Source organism: Mercenaria mercenaria, chromosome 4 (genome assembly GCF_021730395.1).
Source record: "Mercenaria mercenaria strain notata chromosome 4, MADL_Memer_1, whole genome shotgun sequence".
Taxonomy (NCBI): domain Eukaryota; kingdom Metazoa; phylum Mollusca; class Bivalvia; order Venerida; family Veneridae; genus Mercenaria; species Mercenaria mercenaria.
Window position 1 is genome coordinate 47,137,795 of NC_069364.1, and position 22,547 is coordinate 47,160,341.

General features: G+C 32.6%; 1 protein-coding gene across 2 annotated transcripts in view; it reads left to right on the plus strand.

The window, feature by feature from the left end:
• LOC123551600 (WSCD family member CG9164-like) overlaps positions 1-8,690 on the plus strand; it is a 52,503-nt gene extending 43,813 nt beyond the window's left edge. For both annotated transcript variants that reach the window (XR_006686441.2, XM_045340645.2), the window contains exons 2-3: positions 570-818; positions 5,219-8,690. Coding sequence is in view for 1 of the 2 variants with exons in the window: in XM_045340645.2 (XP_045196580.1) it covers positions 570-818; positions 5,219-5,409 (440 nt within the window). In the remaining variant the exon portion in view is untranslated. The remainder of the gene's footprint in view (positions 1-569; positions 819-5,218) is intronic.
• The last annotated feature ends 13,857 nt before the right edge of the window (positions 8,691-22,547 follow it).

A 22,547-nucleotide genomic window follows, 5' to 3' on the forward strand; every position in this document is an offset into this window, starting at 1 on the left:
AGCATCCGCGCAGTCTGGTCAGGATCCATGCTATTAGCTAACGGTTTCTCTAATTGCAATAGGCTTTGAAAGCAAACATCACGGATCCTGACCAACTGCGCGCATGCACAGGGGCTGGTTTCGATTCATGCTGATCGCAAAACCACTATGTTGCTTTTCTCATGGCGTGGCTCATTTCTCTGTACATTGAATAGTCGGGTACATTTTCGTTTTTATTTGAATACGTTTGATGTCTAAGCAATAGGAATGATAAATGTTTCACTTCGAAAATGAACAAAAGATATTATAATCTCTCCTAACTCTCCAGGTGTAGATTCTAAATAGCTTAAGGGAAAATTGAACAATCAAAGGCAGACAACAGCGGATCTTGCCTTGAAAATTCTGCATGGCAAAGCAAGGAACACGGAAACTTTATTACATAAGTCAAGTCATTTTTGCTCACATACATAAAAATATCATATTGATTTTTTAGAGATTAAAGTGATTTATATCAATAATCACACATATGTTTTATCGATCTTTATTTCGACATGTATGACTTTTTACGTATATGCTCAAACTTGATTCAGGTAAAGTGACAAGTACTGTATACAGTGAAATGCCGTGCCCATCCCGAGGTTATGCCTTTATCTTTAAGACACACAGAACAGACAACATGGTACGTAATAAAGACTGTTTAAAGGTCAACACACATCATCTCAACTATACAAAGGCTATTTATATCATTAGAAATCCATATAAGGCTATACTGGCAGAATACAACAGACAACATCATCGGGATGCAGAAACACATGCAGGAGGAAAATATTTCGGTGCAAGTAAGTATGATAATTATACAGTATTATGAACGTATATTTTATGAAGCGCTGATTCAAGTTGTTATATAAATGAATTAAACGTTACTATATGCCTGCGATTTAATAATTAAGAAGTAACATTATACAGTTCATAAGAAGGTATTGGCATTCAATTATGCTCTTCAACTCGAATTTGCGATGTATTATCTTTTTTATATAGACAATTTATCTGTTCGTCCGTCCGTCCGCCTAGTTGTCTGTCTGTCTGTAGTTGTTCATTTCTTTCTTTTTTATTTTTTTTCTGTTATCGATGCCACACAAATCTCTACAGATATGTTGCCAATTGTAGCATGGTAATTAGTATCTTCATACAGGTATATTAATACAAAATGCAAATACTTTATATAAAACAACTTGACAAGTTAATATAACTGTATAGAAGAATGTATATACAAACATATTTAATTTCCCTTAAATGTTTTCTAAGCACATTCATTTTGACTCCACATAATGTCTAGGAAAATCTTGGGTTATTCTGTAAGACAAAGATGCAGTGTGCAACAGTATTAGCATTTACTGGAATAAAAGCCAACATATTTGCAGGAATAGTTATGCTCTACGTCAACACACATTTGACACACATTTGACCGTCTAACAATGTGTTGCTTCGAACGCACTGGAAGTCCGTTTGTGTTGTTTGCGATTCTCACTAAACACATTTCTCAGATATTACTTATAACAACTGAATCAAATTAAAAAAATGACTCCCCCATGATGATACCAGCTGCAGAACAGATGAGTTAAACCTCTTATTATCACTTGTAAATCATCAGACTGATTTTAGTAATTTAAGTATCTCAGTAAGTGAAAATCACAACACTATGAACATTTAAAAACTTCTTTCTCAAGGTTGTGACAGAAAAGTCGAACCGGGGGCAGAAACTATATGAACAATTCAACACAACTACAATGTTTACAAATATATTTACAAAAGGAAATCAGTAGTTACAGTGAATGAAAAAAAGGGAAAAAACCAGAATGGAAAAAAAGAGGAAAAAAAAAAACGCTCTGAGCTCAATATCTGATTTATAAATAGGTGTTCAGTTCTCAGATTCCTTATAAACTCTCATTAATATGATGTTTACACAGATGTTTCCGTTTGACTTGAAACTTATAGTAAAACTAAAATTAGGTAAGGTAGAGTCCCATTAAATCGCTAAGACGTTGACCCCATTCTGGCCCCTAATATCCGGTGTTTGTATCCCTGCTTCCATTAATGCTCAAATTTATTACTTACTAGTGTAAAGTTAAAGTATGATTAAGATATAAAACGATTATGATGAAAAATTATAGATAAGGAAATTATTAATTGCAGCTATTATTTACAACCACAAATTAACAAATATGCAATACAAATAAAATGTAGCACAGTAGCTGCTATGAACGTATTATCGATTACCATACAACAAAAAGGACATTGTACAGATATAGCACAACATAATTTTAAATTGAAATTACATATTATATACACGGTAGTATACTTGTCAAGCAATACATTTATACAATACAATAATGCAGTACCTGCGTTCAATAATTTACAACGAGAAGATTCACAAATACGATTGATGACAATAAATATTTTGTAATTATCACGTTACCGTTAAACAATTTTGCAATTTATACAAACGAAATATTTTAGATTCATCTTTCGAAATAAATAATTTACAAAAGTCAGAAAAAAATAATGAATAAGCCTAACATACCGAAACAAGGTAATATCTTCTATAACAATTCTGTAGAATGGACAAAAAATTACTAAATAAAGTCGTAATTCATAAATCATACAAAAATCTTACAAAAAAAATTCCTACCTCAATCGAGCAAAATTTAATTTCTCCCAGGAATAGAAGAGTGACACAGTGTCATCAATCAGTAAATTGTGTTTTGCACAAGGGAAAGCTGGCCTAGTCAATTTGTATGGTTATGTCCCGCCAAAATATTGGATTTTCACGGGAATCACGACATAGCCACGAGCTTTGACTGTATGCTTGCATAAAGTATATAAAATCATCGGTCCTGCTTTTACCATGAATTTTTGTTCTAATATAAAGACTTAAACTCCCTAAACAAAGACATATATGAGCATAAAACAAAGCCAACAAGGGGATCACGATTGCCCTATATCGCTCACCTGAGTAGCGTTGCTTGCTTGAACAAATTTCTTAGTTAAAGCTTTAAAAAAGAAAAGAAAATTAGGAGTGTGGGTCAAGGTTAAAATTATGCAAAATTACATTTGGAATATGTAAGAAGATAATACTGCAGATGTTCCAAATTCTTCTGATGTAGCTAAAAAGCAAGAAAGTGGGTCAGTAGGTCAATATGATCACACTGATGGTCACCGAAAGTCTGTTTAAAGATCGCCATGCAAAACTATACATGCCATCCAAATTTCTAAGCTGTATATTGTAAAGCAAGAACGTAGGTCGGTAGGTTACATTCAAGGTCATTAAAAATCAGGTTTAAGATCAGTGCGCAAAACTGTACAACTGTACATGTAATCCAAATTTCAAGGATGTGGCTTAACAAGAAGGCCATAATGGCCCCATATCGCTCACCTGCGTAAAGTTATTCCAAAACAAATAAAAAAATATTACAGGTGTTCCAAATCCTTTTGCTGTAACTTAGAAAACAAGAAAGTATGTCAGTAGGTCAAACTGATGGTCACTGAAAGTCTGTTTAAAAATAGGCATGCAAAACTATACATGTCATCCAAATTTCAAAGCTGTGTCTTAAAAACCACGAAAATAAGTCAGTAGGTCACATTCAAGGTCACAGAAAATCTGATTTTAAATCGGTGTGGAACCTGCAACGTCAAGACTGTCTCTTAAAAATAAAACAACAAGAAAGTAGTTCAGTAGGTCAAAGTTACAGTCAAGTGGCCCCTTAATACTTGGGGTCATGAGGGTATTATAAATAAACAGTCGTTGCAATATTATCAGATGTTGTTTGAAGTTCTTTTTCCTATATAACTTATATAAGAGTTATGTGTCTCTCGGGGTGTGATCTTTTTTCGCAGGGGCATCATTTGAACAATGTTGTTACAGATCCGCTAGGCAATGCTACATACTGAATAACAAAAGTCTAGGCCTTGAACTTTCAGTCAAGAATATTTTTTTCCAGTGTCAATCTTTGTAAAACTTGGGACCCCCAGGACAAGGCCTCCTGTTAACCGAGAGGTATAGTTTGAACAATCTCGGCACAGGACCACTAGGAAACAACATACCAAAAATTTAAAGACTAGGGCTTGCAGTTTCCGACAATAATATTTTTACCTATTTAATTCTATAAAAATGTGGCCCCCCTGGGTCGGGACTAGGTCTTGTGGTTTCAGACAAGAATATTTTTCCTATTTAAGTCTATCTAAAACTTGAGACAACTGAGACGGGGCCTCTTTTCATCCCAGGGGAATAATTTGAAAAATTTTGGTAGAAAACCAAAAGGCAGTGCTACATACCAAATATCGAAGGCCTAGGTCGTTTGGTTTCAGACAAGAAGATTTTTAAGTATTTTTTTTCTGTATAAGTCTATGTAAAATTTGGGACCCCGGGCCTCTTTTCACCGCAGGGGCATAATTTGTACAATGTTAATAGAGGACCATTAAATGATGTCCTATGCTAAATATTGTGGCTCTATTCCTAGTGGTTTTTGACAAGAAGATTTTTAAAGTTTCCTCTACATAAGTCTAAGTAAACCATGTGGCACCAAGGGCGGAGCCATATTTGACCCTAGGGGATAATTTAAACAAAATTGGTAGATTGGTACCAAACATAAAAGCCCTATGGACATGTGGTTTTGGACAATAAGACTTTAAAGCTTTTCCTTTCGGTTTCCATTTCAACCAGAGTTATACATGTAATTCTATTCTTTGAACAATTTTCAAAGGAAACCATCCAAGAAACGTCCCTGTGAAGTTTCATCAACATTAGATTTATGATTTAGAAGAATATGTTGTTTAATTGAAAGTGTGGATGGACGGACGGTCGACGGACGGCCGGACATCAGAAGGTAAGCGATCACAATAGCTCACCCTGAAAATAATACTATTCAAATTTAGCATCCGCGCACAAAATATTGTGAACAAATATTATAAAATAATAATAATAAAAAAAATTCCTTGTGCAGGTATAGAATATAAAGTTCAATTTCCAAGAAAAAACAGCAGTATTTTTCATTTTGCAGTTATCGACATACGATAAACAGCGGTATATTTCATTCGCAGTAATTGTCATACGATTATCAGGATCGTTTTAAGTAACATCAGTACTTTTATATTCTGGTATAAATTAAGGTATAACAAAACTGAACTGTCGGTTTGTTTAACCATTACTGAACGTATGCACTTGCATTTACATTATTTTCAGCTTGGAAGACATTCGTATCTGAGAAATCTAGAAAATGGAAAACGATGACGTTATATTGGCTGAAAGCGTTACAAAAACCTGTGTACCTCTTGGTTTATGAAAACTTGCTGGCCTACAGAATGAGAGAAGTATATTCATTGGCACAATTTTTAGATGTCAACCTTGTACTGTGCCTCAAGCAATTTTGTTGAAAGAAGAAAGCGAAAGCACGCACAATGGCTGTCATAAGTTAGTTTTCTTGAACTATATGATAACAATATGAGGAAAGCTGTAAACAAAATTATTCTATCAACGATGAAAATTGTAAATTAAACGGCGTTGAAAAGCTATATTTTACCAGAAATTCAAAGTTAAGCAGTCTCAATTCAATCAATTTATGTCTACATACTAATCAATCGATTTAATAATTTTGATTGAAAAAAAAATAGAAACATGTATTAATTTTACTTCCTTAATATGCTGCAGTAAAAGTATCGCAACTGAATGAATTTAGTGGAATTTGCCTGACAAATAAATGATTTAAGATATTACATGATTGGATTGCGATAATTCAAAAACATTGCATCCGAAACTTTAACATTTAATTGAGATAATACATAATACATACCAGTATTTCAAATAATAATAATGTTTAAATAGAGAAACAGAATCAATGATATTTGCTTTTTTAACAATTTTTACATGCACGAAAGATGTGCAATGTTGCAAAACATGCGTCGTTCAGTACTGTAATTTATTGTCAAAGTTCGTATACGATGGTGAAGAACGGCGGAAATATATACGTCATTAAAGAATTTATATAAGTGAGCCTGCATTTATATAGGGAGAAATAACTTTATGCAGCTAAATATACAGAATTACGATATGCTTAGACATTGTGACTGCATTACACTACATGGTATGTTTTCAATATAACGAAATCTAGAAAACAATAGGAGGCTGGGACAGTTACAAATTCTTCCCTTCTTTTAAAAGTCATACACTTACGAAACAGTAAAAGATGATGTGACAATGCAACGAGCATGACGCAAACATACCTATTTGAGGAAAATATCCGTTGGATACTCGCCACAAGCAGTGAACATGTTGCAATTGATTTGATTCTAGTTCACTGGATAGTTGCAGGAAGACTAACGATCGCGGATGATTCACCAGAAGAACATAAAATAATATAATCTGATAAACTGGTCACTAAGGGCTTCATGTAATCAAGTTATTATGAAATATTATCTGTAAGGTCAGAGCATGAGTCTAATTTGTTAATTACAAACATATGTTTGTACTATGATTAATGGGAATTTTTTTTGTATATATTGCAATATTCAGTGTGGGTGTTTTATTTACTCATATACTCAAACGCAAAAGAAAGTGTGCACGCAGGTTTTCGTCAACTGAATTAGATTATGTTGTCCGATGTAGATTATTTTGTCTAAAAATAGGCCTATGTCATGTTTGGTACCAAAATTTAGTGTAGTCAGTTATGGCCAATTAGATTTGTTTCGATTATTTTCAAAATTTTGACATTTATGGGGATTCTTGGCTATTCAAAGCCAACAGGGGTCAAAAACGGAAGTCGTAAATCTCTGTCTTGTCAGATGATAAAAAAGCTGCCTGTTCCTCAAACATTATTTTGTTTAAATATCGTGTGTCAAGCACTGATATGGCAACGCCTAGGCCTAACGTAACAGTAGAATGACGCCACGTGGAATTTTATTCCATTCTTGAGTAGCGGTTGTCATCCGAGTTCTGCTGGATCTATGGCGTACAGTAACTCGACCAGTTTGCTGCTGAAAATGCTGGTGCAAAAGAATTATGACATTACTTTGGCACCCAAACTTTCTGCTGACGTAAGTAACGTTGTTGCCCCGTTGAAGCATAGTAAATGCTTCATTTCGCTGAGTTTCATCAAGTCGTGGCATTTTATAATAGCACAGATTTGAAATGTAATGTATTGTTCCTTTCACCAAAGGTATAAGAAAACTGACAAAACACGTTTTTGTAGACATGTACATTTCCTATGGGCAGCACGTGCAAATCGTGCAAAAGTCCACTATCGATAGTTATCTTGACTCCACACAGTTTTTATCGTAAAATTGAAGGTCGATCAATAGTACATGCTTCGAGGAAAGTATGTTGCAAATTGTAGACGGATACCTCTTTTAGAACTGAGAATATTCAAATTTAAAAAGTGCACACTTTCTTTTGCGTTTGACTACATGTTTGAATACACATACGGTATTTCGAAAATAAGATGTATGCCTACTCTTTTGCTCTTAAATCAAATATTATGTAAAAGGAAATTAATATGAAAATGACAATTTGAGCAATATTTTTAAGTATGATAACTCAGATTTAAAATCGAAGTTCAATATGTGGGATTGGTAGTCGTTCATGTATAACTTACAAGTTCAAGGAAGAGACATTGTTACCTTGATGAAATAGATATACGTATCGTCACATTGTTTCTTGAATGGCAATTAACTTTTCAACTGAATTCATATTCTATCAAATTCAGATTATTCCTAGTGCCATGATATAAACATGTTCAGAATGTGTAACTTTAATTGAAATTAACAGTCAAAATGCATTCATATTGTATCTCTTAATTTCAAACTATACAAAATACCAAGGCATGCAAAATTCGACTTACCTCATAGGTCATGTTGTAGTCTGTCTTTATACATATTGTAAAAGAACAATGTCCTGAAGATTAGAACAATTGGGCCTCCAAAGCAAAAAGCTCTAAACTTTGAAAGAAATGGACAAATAACTTTGTACATTTGCAGTATTTTTAAGATTCAAAATGCACACACACACACACACACACACACACACACACACTCCATTGGGAGTGACATGATTTTTTCATATGCATTTCTGTTTAAAAGCTAACTTTTTTATGAAATATCAAGTAAATTCTTTCAGTAGTTTCAAACAGTATTCATAAATAGTATATTTTTCATAACAATCTAGAAAGGAGGTTATTCGTAAATAAGTCAATGTTACAGTTTGATATTTGTCTCTGTATTTTTGTTCTGTATTATTTACTCTTTTCGTTGTGGGTCTACATTGCAAATACGTGGCTCTGAGGCTGTGTCGTTGGTGTTCTATGCTTCTGAGAAATCTACCCTTACCTTTTAGGAAAGAAATAAGGACTATTGCTTCATGCCAATACTCTCTACCTGTGTTTATATGTGATGCAGTTTCTGAGTTTCCCAATGCAAATTTCAAATTATGAAGGGCAAGGATTAAAAAAATGGGCTAAGTAGAGTTATGACACTTAGTCGCTGGAATTTTTCTCAATAAACCCAAAATGTGAGGGTCAAGTCATGTTTTCACATGCAATTTTAAGGTTACAAAACATAATAATGTGTGTTTTATGCTCTGTGGAGGAGATTGATAAATAAAGAGTTTAGAGACATATAGAGACAGCCTTTTTGGTGGCCGATTCAAAATGTTCAGTCATTATCCACTGTATTCAGCATGCCACCTAAGTCCAGACAGCCATACGTCCATTTTTGACAAAATTGAGACTTTTGTGTCATCAGGCATGATATTTTCTATGAGGCTTAATTGCTGTTCTTGTAGAACTAAGGCTGTTTAGTAGTTTCATTGATACACACATCTTTAGAGATCGCTTTTAAAAACTTACAGGATTTAGGAAGTAAGGCGACAATTTATCTTAAAATTGAAATTTAATCTGATTTAAAAAAATATCATCAAACAGCCGCCAGTATATCTTTGCAAATCCAGGATTTTGGCAAACTTCGCTACTATTTCTAAGTGACTTAGAAACTTCTGCTTTAGCTAGGATGAAAGTTCAAGGAGCAAAGTGCCAAGGAGCAATAAATGATACAAATATCGGATTTTTGAAAGTCCAACCGGAATATTTTCCAATATTTTGGCTTACTGGATTTTATTCCGGACGGAAAAGATCTTTTTTCAAAGTGTGTAAATATAATATGTTATTGTATACTTATTTTTATCTAAGACGTAATTTGTATCAAAAAGCAGTCTCCTGAGAAATTTTGGTAAATCCAATGGGATTTTTTTCGAACATTTTTAATGGAAAAGTATCCGGCTGGAATAATTTGAAATTGGAAAAAAATCCAATTGGATTTTCCTAATCTAAAATACTGGAAAACGTTTCATTGGAGTTTTTATATAGAAACAAAAAAAAAACTTTTTTATTTTTATTCTTCTAGCTCACTGCGAAAACAGGGTCAATATACGGGAGTATATGGTCCCGTATATTTTGAAAATACGGGAGTATACGGGAAAATATTTTACACGGACCTAATATACGATCCCCTATTCGGAACATCTAGTATACGGGTACTCCGTATTTTTATTTTATCCCGTATACGCCGAATATACATATATGTATATTTCCAGTATATGAAATATACGAACTTTAAAAAAAAAATTCCGTAGAAATGGTGGTTATTCGTGTTCTGCTTTAACATCTGTTTGATTTTCATGTAATCGAAGGGTCTTGAGACTTTTTTTTTTTAACCTTTATTCAGTTTTTTTTAAAACAAATTAACAATACATGCATACACTGTCATGAGTGTAAGTAAAAAGTAAAAAAAAAATATATATATAGATCTATACATACCTGTTTATCATGAAATGCAACGTCCTTTTGATACATTTTAAAGTATGTGAGATGTTAGCTTAGTAATAAATTTGTCACATTCAAAATGTTTTGACAAAACTAATAATTCATACTTAAACAATTTACAGATATTGAACTGATTAGTTCTGCTTTCACTTAAAAAGTATGCTTTGTAAATACAAAAACCTAACATTGCAAAAATCGTATTAAGAGTATAATACCCTTGGTAAGCAAGTTTATATCCCAAGATAATTGTCTGCAATGACTTTAAATTTCTTTCGATACCCAACTCTCTAAGTGCACATAAAATCAAATTCCAAACTTCTTGAACCACTGTACAATCTAAAAATACATGTTCGTAATTTTCAACTACATCGCACATATTGCAATAAGGTGATTCGACCATTTTCCATCTAAAACGTATTTCTTTACAAGGAAAAATCCTATGAAAAAGTTTATATTTGAATTGTTTTATTTTATTATCATGTAAACTTTTAAAAACCTATAAAAAGGCAGCCATTTAATGTCTTCTTCAAAATAGACGTTCCAATACCTATGTATGTACGGTTTCGTAAATTTCATATTAACCATGTGTTTATAGATTTGTTTATTTGTTGATCGTGAATCTCTGTGTTATATATGCACAACTCGAGTTTTGTTTTTACTTTCGTTAGACGCGAATGTTCTTTCTGGAGTGCGTGAATCCAAGTTTTAGGAATATATTTTTTAAGAAGATTTATTTCAGCGATCCAATTTGTTTTATAGAGAAGTTTATTATAAATGTGCTCTTCACGAAGTAATCCATTTTTATCTATTATATCGTTTATGAATATTATGTTCGATTTAATCCAGTTCTTAAATAATAATGATTTACCATTATACTTTATACACCTATTTCCCCAAATAACTTCTTTTCTTATTTCTTAAAATGATTTTGGATGTTTGTTCCCCGTTTATTTTTTAAAAAAATCCAGATGTCAAGAATATTTTTGTAGAAGTCTGGCAAAAATGTTGTGTCGATGCTTTTTATACTATCGATATTCATTTGAAAGACTAAAAATTCAGGCCGAAATTTATTGTAAAAGTATTTAGGAATTACTTTCCAGTTGGCATTACTGTCGTCTGTAAATCCTTTGATCCACTTTGTTTTCATAGATATTATATATGATTCTAGATCTACCATGTCAATTCCGTCTTCAATTTTATTACCAATTAGTGTTGTTCTTTTAATTTTTTTTCGTTTTGGTTGTTCCATAAAAATCTATATATCATTGTATTCAGTTCTTGTACAACATTTTTACGTACTATTAAGGAATGTATAGCGTAAGTAAATTTTGGTATTAAAGTGTTTTAATTATTTGAACTTTCCCATAGATCGTTAGATTTCTTCTTGACCAATTGTTGATGACTGATTTACATTTTTCTAATTTGCTTTGCCAATTTAATTGCTCACATTCTGTTTTATTGTGTCCAAGCTTTATTCCAAGAGCCTTTATTGGTTTTGACGGCCAATTGATATTTCCAATGATTTCTGTATCAAATTTATACTTTTTTCCCGTATACTTTCCGTATTTTTAAATATACGGAACACGTATACGAGCCTGTATATTCCGGATATACGTAGTATAGGGATGATATACTTAGTATACGGATCCCGTACTTTTGCCATATACGGGGAATATACGAAACTGTATTTTTTGATATACGGGCTACGGACTAGTCCCGTATATGCATGATATACGCAATATACGGATCTCGTACTTGTATCATATACGGAATGTATTTGAATCTAATAATTGGGGATATATGGACCGGTAGTTTTTGATATACGGGCCAGGTTTTTTCCCATTTATGCAAGATATATATACTATACAGATTCCATATTTGTGCCACTTTCAGACTGAATTTGTTTTTCGTATTCGGGGAATTCATGGACCAGTATTTTTAAAATATACGTTTACCAGACATTTCCCATATATGCACTATGTGTAGTATACGGACCCCGTATTTTTATTTTATGTGAACTGATTTCGTATATGGGCACACACTAAAAGATGACATAAAATGAAGGTTAAACATACCTACAGCAGAATACGGTATGTTAGAAAAAAGCAAGACAAAGACAGGGTATGAGAAAAAAATGTCATATTATTATTAATTGAAGACATGTCAGATTAAATTAACATTTTATTCAACTTAAATACTTCTTAAAACAGTTTTTCATACGATTATGAATTATTTTCATTTCTTGTTCAAATGAAATAAGCAGAAAATGTGAGTAATCAATAACATCAAGCATTTCTTATCCGCATTCTAATTGAAAAACTAGCAATTCGCAAATTGTATTCTGCGCCATTGACTCAACAAATCAGTTGAGTATCACTTTTCTTATTACTGTTTGTACATGTTTTCGCAGGTTTTTCAATTTGCCGTCAGATAAGAAGAGCAGTACACCCCTTCTGATGTCCGAAGATGTATTCAAAACGAGCGCTTTGAAAAGACGCGTGTTGCTTCTGTGTTAGAATTCGATATGAAACAGGTTACAAATGATGCACCCTATGGAAATATTCAGTTTCCTGATCTCAATGAGCATAAGCTTTTATCTGTTGTTACAAATGTCACTGAGCACGAATGCCTAATCTGGGCTGTCTGTCTGCATCTGTTGATCAAACTAAGCATATTTTCTATCGTGAAAATAAATGTTCGTCCCGTTTTGTGATTCCAGTTGGAGTTAACTAAAAAAAACTCTTGTGTCAACCTGAAATAAAAAAATGCACGCATTGAAAGTTATAAAAATGGACTCTTGCAATTTATAGATACCGATAATTATATCTATTAAATGATGTGAAAATGATGACGAATAAAATGACATATTGGCAGGGATGACGATATCATTTAAGTGTCAATGGCACCATACTCATTTCGTCGCGAAAAGAAATTAGATATCATTAAATGTGCCTGTTGATATTTAATACATATTATCTACAGTGTTTCATTTGCATTTTATGGTTATATAACGTTAAAATCTATCTCCTAAAGTATATTTAATATAAAACGCATGGTGTTCATAGTGCCGTCACACGTTGTCAGGCCAATCCTCCCCTCATTTTGAAGGATTGTCTTCGAACTGGCATACAGTAATGACATAAGTACGGGAGAGAATTGTTTCAAGAGAGATTTTACTTTTACAAAATTATAAAAATGCACATAATGTGCAGCAATGGGAGTTAAATAACACTTCTCCATTTTATTTCTTCCAAAATGTTTTTTTTTTTTTTTTTGGAATCGTCTTACATCTGTAGAACGACCCGTTTATTTTTTTAAAATTAACGTATACAATATGAAAAGCAGTATAAAAGAAAATATAAATGTAAAGAATGTGTGACAAAGTATTATTCAACATTTCTTACATTACATGTATTTCAAAAAGGTTTTCAAAATAGGTAGTCTTGTATTTTTTTTCTAAATAGTCTATTAGAACAATAATATCATTGTACAGGACATTACTAATATTTAAATATTTAGTTCGTCTATCGCTTATAAAATAGGTATTATATATGCAATACGAAATGGTATTTAATAATAAATTTACGCCTTGATACTCTTTAAGTTCAATTTTATAACCAATGACGATACTTTCTAAGTTTTTAAACGATCTCGAAAAACCACATTTTTTGAAGACGTTAGAAATGATTGTCCAGAAATTTATCAGATATCTGCAGTCTAGGAAAAAATGCAAATAATCCTCAATACAGTTACAGTGTTTACAAAACGGATTATCAAATATATTCCAAGTAAATAAATTCAGATTTGTAGCAACAATACGATGGATAAGTTTGTACTTAAACTGTTTTACTTTGTTGTCTAAAGTGACTTTATTTAAAACATAATAGAAGGAACTCCACATAATGTGTTTACCAAACTGCTGTTCCCAATACTTATGGATATATGGGCGTTCAAATTTTCTTTTTAGAAGCATATCATATATAAAAGTATTTGTCATATCTTTTAAAGGTTTATTAGGTTCAATAAATAAAGCTAATTCTGTCTTTACCCTTGTTGAGTACGAATCTTTTGATTTTAGTTTCGTTTTCCATGAATGTGGTATTGCCTTCTTAATGATTTGAGTTTCAGCTATCCAGTTATGCTTTGATTTGATAAGGGTTAATATTTTATTAACATAAATTTCTCCAGTATTTGAGATTATATCATTAACGAAAATGATCTTGCCAATGGAGTCTATCCATGACTTAAATATAAGACATTTGCCGCTATATTTTATGAAACGATTTCCCCAGAGTATTTGTTTACGTATTTCCTGAAAAGATTCTAATTTAGTTGTATCGTTTTGCTTTTATTGAATTCAATCCATACATCTATAAGTGTTTTATAAAAATTAGGAATAGTGTATTTAGTACGTGGTAGTGACTTATAGGAATCTAAGTTCATGAAAAATATCAGAAGATTCCCTCCATATTGATTTAAGAAAAGCTGTGGTATAACTTTCCAATTCGCGTTTTCATGTGATAAAAGATTGTGTACCCATTTTATTTTCATTGTTTTTGAGAATATATTAATATCATTCATGTCGAGTCCCCCATCACATTTATGCACAATAGTAGTGTTTCGCCTGATTTTATCGTTTTCACCATCCCAAAGAAATTTGAAGAAGAGTGCATTAATCTTACTTAGAACATCTTTTGGAGTTTCTAAATTTTGTATTAGATATGTAAATTTTGGTAACGCTAGAGACTTGATTACAAGAATTTTGCCATAGATTGTCAAATTTCTTTTACTCCAATTATTAAGAAGTGATTGCCATTGCAGTATTTTATTTTCCCAATTAAGTTTATCACATTCTTGTCTGTTATTTCCAAAGATTACACCTAGTGCTTTGACAGATTTATTTGTAAATTTGATGTCAAATTCTTTTGTACTTTCATTATTCTTCAATTTTCCAATCCATAAACCTTCAGTTTTTGATTTATTCAGTTTTAAACAAGAATATACACCAAACTCATCGATAATTTGAAGTGCAAAAGGAATTTCTGACTTGTCTTTCAAGAAAAGTGTAGAATCATCTGCTAGTTGAGTAATTTTCAAGTGCCTAATTTCTTTATCATTAATTGGAATTCCATTTATATCTTGACTTTTACGGATTTTAATTGCCATAATTTCGGCTACAATAATGAAGAGTAAAGCTGATAATGGACATCCTTGTCGTATACCTCGTGAGATTTTAAAGAAATCAGATTTCCACCCATTATTAATTAAGCGTGATGATATATTATTATATAATGTCTTTACCCAATTAATGAAGGATCCTTGAAAGCCAAATTTGTTTAAGACATTAAACATGAAGGCCCAATTTATTCTGTCAAAAGCTTTCTTAAAATCCAAAAATAGAATAGTACCATTAATTTCAATAAGGTCTGCGTAATCGATAATATCTTGAATCTGACGAATGTTATAACCAATATATCGATTTTTCATGTATCCTTCCTGGTCAAGACTAATTATTTTTGGAAGGACATATTGAAGTCTTTTAGCTAAAACTCTAGCTGCTATTTTGTAGTCAATGTTTAATAACGAGATCGGTCACCAGTTTTCAATATTTTCGGGATCGCCTTTTTTGTAAATTAAGGAAAAAAACACCTTGTTTCTGAGATCTAGACATTTCGCCATTTTTAAAACCTTCGTTTAGGGCATCAACAACTAAATTACCAAACAAATTCCAAAACTGTACATAAAATTCAACGGATAAGCCATTTAACCCCGGACTTTTGTTTAGTTTCATTTCGTTAATAGCTAGAGTGTATTCTTCTAAGTTAATAAACCTTCATATTTGTTTGCAAGCTCATTAGTTAACTTGTTTTCTAAGTAAATAGCATCAAGGTATGATTGTGAATTTATATCGCTTGTTTCAGAGCTATATAAGTTTTTATAAAATAACACTTCTTGATTTAAGATTTCACTTTTGTCTGTTATTATTTTATTATTGACAACAAGAGAGTTTATTACTTTTCTACATTGTCGCGACTTTTCTAAACTGAAAAAATATTTAGAGTTTCTTTCACCTTCTTCAAGAAAGGATACTCTAGATCGAACCTGTGCTCCAATTGTTTTGAGATTATATATACTTTCAATTTCTTTTTCAAGTTCTTGTATTCTGTTTTTTTGATTAATGTCAGGATTAGGTATTTGAACGCACTTTTTAAGTTCCTTTTCTAGTTTGAATAACTGGTTATATCTTTCCCGTGATACTTTTTTGAAAAAATAATAGAAGACTCCCGAATTTCTAACTTGCAAATTTCCCATTTTATTTGCTCATTTTTAATATTTGAAGCTAATACGGAATTTATTACTGAAATGTACGAAATATAATTTTCCTCATTTAATAAGGAATTGTTAAATTTCCAGAAGCCTGGTCCACGTTTGTCAGGTACTCTTAATTTCAAAGAGATAGCTAAATGATCAGTGTATTGTATTTGGGCTGGTCTAATATCAGTTGAAAGTATAAGGGGTACAATATTTTCATAAATTAACCAAAAGTCTATTCTACTCCTTTCCAGGCTATTTTTTTTACGCCAAGTAAATTGTTCTATTTTGTAAATTGTTCTATTTTTCCATTTGTTTGCCTCCAAATTATGAACTTTAATCAATTTTGTCAGAGTTTCTACTGGAATATTCTTAATGTTATTTTTTTTCTTTTTGAGATCTACATACTCTATCATTTGTTGTTAAAGTATCATTAAAATCTCCACCTATTAGTTTAAGTCCTTGACAGCTCTCTGAAATTAGATCTCTTAAGTTATTGAAGAATGTATTTCTGAGTTTTTTATCATTTGGTGCATAAATATTTACGAGTGTATACGTATTATTATTCAGTTCAATGTTTAAAATTACGTATCTCCCATATGCATCATAAAATTTATCAATGAGTTTATAATTAATGTGTCTTAGAATAAAAATAGAACATCCCCTACTGTAGCTCCAAACAAATGGAATACATCCCATTCAGAAGTTTGTAAAAGTAAATCTTTTCGAATAGTTGGTGAAAAATGAGTTTCTTGTAAAAAGACTATTTGTGCCTTTTGTTGCTTTAACCATGCCAGCAGCCTTGACAATTGTTTTATTTCGTTTAAACCTTGTGCATTTAAAGAAATAAAGTGATTGTTTGAGAAACTTAGTTTTGATTCACTCATTAATATCAAGTGCTAATTTTAAAAGGATGTCTTAAAGTATACAACAATACATATATAATAAATAATAGCCATCCTAAAGCATACATACGAAATAAAAAACTACTAAAGTCTGTCCCATCCCATCGGTTAACATCAACTTGGATGCATGGTGACAAAACTGGAGCAGCTATCGGTTAAGTAAATAGCGTTAGTTAAACTGCAAAAAAGTCACCCTCGAGAATTCCAAGAATTTTTCTCTAAGTACTCGAATTGCTAAATGAATGCCACATATATTTTTCCAACGGCAGCTCACTCTTGTAAAAAATCGGCCGCCATTGGCGTTTACTCTCTAAAAAGGAGGAGAACATGAATGTTCACGTGAATTACTTGGGGAGCCACTCAAAATGGATTTAAAAATGAATAATCGTCGTTTTGTACTGAAATACCTTGAAAGCTCAACAGATTGAACAGTTCATATATTCCAAACAAATTTCAAATGCAAGGAAGACAAATTTATTCACATGCAACTTTCAAATTCCAAGTTAACTGTATGCTGTATCCCAAGGTCCGATTTAGATTTCTACAAATTATCAATTCCCAATTTATTTTTCCACCGTCCAATCGGAATACAACTTCATTTTTGTTCTATGTCGAACAAGTTGGCACTCTAGATGATATCCAGGCACCAATTGCACCATACATATGAAACAATGCGTCGATTACACCATTTTTCATACGCATGGCTCAAAAAATAACCTGTATTCTACAATTTAAAAATCCTTCCTTCGCATTGAATGTATTTCAAAGAATTATCATCGATATATCACCCTTTCCAAAATTAATTTCCATAAAACTACTGCTTTGAAAACACACTACACTTTTCTATCGCGTCCGATTTGAAAGTGACATCACAAATGACATAAAACTGAATGACGTCACGGTAGACTTCCCTTAAGTACTGTTCATCTTATCAGTGGCGTACGCTTCTATAAGGCACGGCAGGCCTGGGCCTGCAGATATCAGAGAAAAAGAAAAATAAAAATGCTAAATAAGCAATAAAAATGGAATGGTAAGGAGGGTAAGGCTATAGGAGCTTATGATAATCTAAAAATCCGCATTGAACATGTAATTAGAGCTTATTAATTTTATTTCCATGATTGATAAAAACAGATACCAGTAGTTTAACTATTATCTCGCTCGTATACCACGGCCCCGCAAAATATCGCCCTGCAACTTTGTTAATGTCGGAAATTAGACATTGCTTGCAGCCTGTAGTTAACATTTTATAAGCGCTTTTTAACCCTGCACTAAATATTTTGGCACCAAATTTGAAAATGGCATCATCGGGTCCGCCTTATCCTGACCAATGAGATAAGAGAGATGATTAGGGCCTAATTACGACGCATATGAACGAAAAAATAGTTTTATTTGCCCACAAAGCAGGCAAAACTAAAATCTATTTCCATTGAAGGGATTTCAATCTTGAATCCTTTTTAGGCGTAAAGGGACGCATTACCAAAAGTAGGTCATTTTGTGAAACATGTTTTAATCGGCAAAACACTACACGTTAAAATTCTTCTATGTTTATAAAAAGAAAATGTTAAAAATATTAGAATGATCCTTAAATCGCTTAATTTAAAACTAGAATTTGCATAATTTGATTTGATACAAAGAGGGACCACACTTGTAAGTCTGCATTATTGTGCAACTTTTAAAAAATATGAATAGATCTACAATCTCATAATTCTAACATTGAAGTTAAATTGAGAGGGCGCCGATGCTGATAGAAAATTGTGTCAGAGAGGGTTCCCGTGCCGGGTGAAGGGAGTTAGGAGAGATCCTGTGAGGCAAAGAGGCAACATTTTGTCGACTGCATGTGAGAGGGATCCCGTGCATTAGCGAAATCGAAAGAGTTTTTAAGGAAACGTGATGTAAAAAGCAACAACAAAAAACAAACACACACATGAAGTTTATTAAAAAATAAGATGGGATCAACGGCTTCACATCTGAGATACTAGATCGTGATTTAAAGCAGAGCAAAGTTCTCTCCGTCTGCATTCCATCTTCGTTTGAACTTGTGACAACTGATAAAACAAATTTAACGATAAAAAAGCAAAGGCATATGGCTACGTCTTCCTGTGGTTCAGATTTTTTATGCACAAACTTTTGTTCAGGACGAAAAAGCCAGCTACGCCCCTGCCAACTATAAATCCGTAATGTTCAGAGCGTGAATCGCGGGTCAAATGCTATAGAGCCAGATCGATTGAGAATGTAGATCTACATCATTTAAACATCTCTAAGGGTTTTGAAAGTTGAAAAGAATTTATAATTCTATAGTTTTAATATTGTCAGATTTTTGTCCTGTGTAAATACCGCTCTAAAGTAACATTTTCGAAAAATTTTAATTTTACCAAAATGCTTAAATGGAGCCGAAATTTTGTTTTTATGGTAAAAAGGGTAAACTTAACTATGCGCGGTCCAGGTAAGCTTAACTATGCGCGGATCCAGAGGGGGAGGGTCCGGTAGTCCGGACCCCTTGGAAAATCCTAAAAAAGGAAAGAAGAGAAGAAGGAAAGATAATGATTTTTCGAAAAGGCAACATTAGGGACCGTATTCAAAGTGTATGGGGCTGCTTCACGTAGAGCGCTAATTCATATTTATGTTAATTATCTCAAAGATACGAATAATTCTACCTTTCAATTTAACAGGTTAGCTCATAAAAATGTGAAAAATAAGGGGTATATTGTATATACAATGGCAATGGAAAAGATGTTATTAAATGCTTCTAAACGTCCCAGAATGCAGGAAATGAAGCGCTGAATTTCAAAATATTCAGGGGGAGTATGCCTCGCTATTTCCTCTTTTAGCCTGTTCAACAAATACTTATTGACAACTCTTTACTTGTAAACGGCTAACATCCACATAAATAACCTCAAATTATTAAATATAAACAGACACATGTTTGCCACGGTAAGGGTTCGGTCTGAACACCACTTGAGAAAAATGGCTGGATCCGCGCATGATGTCTACGCACGGTGTTCCGGTAGGGCCATCGCCTCATAACGTATGTGAGCTCGAAGCAACGTCAGAACGAGACTACGATGTTTAAAAGTCGAAACCACGAAACTATGATGCTGAAAGTCGAAATCATTTCGTATTTTTACCATCGTGGTTTCGCGGTTTCGACTTTTTAGCATCTTAGTTTCGACTTTCCACTATCGTAGTTTAGATTTTTCATCATCGTAGATTCGAGTTTTCACCATCATACATTCGACTTTTCATCATTGTATTTTGGACTTTTCATCATTGTAGTTTCGGCTTTTCATCATCAAAGTCTCAACTTTCAACATCGTGTACCGCCTTCCTGATACCCATGCAAACAGGTTTACGAGGTTGAACGTAATCGGGTTCTTTTGAATATGAAGGATAATTTTTGTACATGCATTAATATGATTTTCTTTGGTAGATATTTCGACCTTCATGAATTATAGACTGAATAGAACTATAAAACATATGTATCTAAAGTCACATTTACGAATCAACATTACACATACAGTGGTAATCCGTGTTTTATTTACTTCACAACAGCGGGTGTTTAAAGTCGCCCCGACTTCATCTCAGTGTTGTTATATTTTCTGGTCCTTTGGGATAATTGATTTCAACTCATTTAGATTTGAAGATTGAATACTGCTTAAGCCGGTGCTAGGGGACGTGGGCAGTGTTGCATTTTCCATTACTGCTCATGAACAGACTCAATCAAACCGAGTCTGCAATTTTCGCTGTTTGCATTGTTCTCGGTGCTTCCGAGGGATCTACTTTCCAGATTTTATTATCTCTCAATGATTTCAAAAAGAGGGCAATCTTTATATAATATAAGGAAAGCAAGTTACAAAACACAAATGAGTAATATTTTTGCAAGAACTTAGGCATAACAGTTACTATCATAATAATGAACTTTCAGACCTCTATTGATACTATGAAAGATCCCCAGTTTTCAATTTGGCAGTGGCTAGGTAGCCGGTTCTACCTGAACCTTTAGTCTAGGTCTAGGTAGCCAGCTCTATATCTACATATCATACATGAACATTAGTCAATAATCTTAGCTTGGTTGGTTCTTATTGTTTGTTTGAACAAAATGATGAACTCTTTATTCTAAGGCAATTGTATTGTAAGATTACATATCAAAGACCTAATTCTAAATGACCGCCGATAATTGACATCTTCTATCAAAAATGATTTTCAACATGTAACAAACCACAAAACTTTATTAAAGACTTTAATTTAGGAAGCTATAAACATGCTGATGACGATAAAGACACTCTGATCATTTGTTGACAACTAAACACAATATCGGCCGATATGATATGAGCGAGTAAATACGGCGAAATAAATAGGTAAATCACGAAAAGATCTTAAATAATTAATCACAAGAAATGTAATTTCTTTAACTAAAGTAATGATCCTTTATAATACAGTTTATCAAAGCCGGTTACCTTGACTTACATATCCATATCTTACATCCCGAAAATAAGCCAGTTTATCGTAGTTAATAAAAAATTAGCTAATGAAAGTTCTGCAAAAATGTCGTAGGGTCTAATGACAATTTTTAAATCTTAATTCAAAACAGACGTTAAGATATCGGGTTGTTTTCACGTACATTTCAATTGATTACGATTATGTCATGCTAAAATCTCGTATTTTTGACGCCGGCCGACGATTTGTGTATTCAGTATTTATTTTAGAATTTTATAAATAAAATGATTAAATGACAAAGTTATCAAGACAAACTTTATGATAAAAATATCAAGTAACTGATATCCGCTATTTAATTCGGAATTATAAATACCAGTGTTTCTTCCACTATGTCAATTGGTTTATCCCGGAAATCGGGAATCTTGTCCGTATTCTGTTCATGAGAATGTTCAAAGCGCTATCATCTAAGCTATGTCTTTTTATTAATATGCAGGTAGATCTAGGCAAGTTATATTTAAGTATTTTTAAAAAAATAAAAACAATTCATAACGCAAATGCTGGCGACCCAGATACGCACGAGGGAAAATTAAGCTGGGCATGAGAAAGGGTAAGATATTCTACCTTTTTCTGCTTTACGGGTAACATTAATCTTAAAATCGACCCAAATTTAGGGAAGCTCTTAAAACATTTTGATCTACTAACGATTAATACTCAAACATCAAAACTATGTTTAAATTACTCTGTAACACTGGAAGTTAAACATGCCAATTGTTCCCCGTATCATCTTTTATCAATAACATTTATTTGAATTCATAAAACAACAGTGAGACTTTTTTAGCAATACAGAGTGAACTCGGCCCGAGTTTTATTTTCTAATACATTTAAACGTCGATAATTTTGAGTTGTCCCCTAAAAAATGTATTACAGGGCGCCGCCATATTGTTTATATACAAGAAGCAACGCGACGTCATTTAGCATTACGGTCTATGGAGAAAATACAAAATTGAACATATCAACTTCAAAAAAAAATTTTTTTGAAAAATGAAAAAAGTGC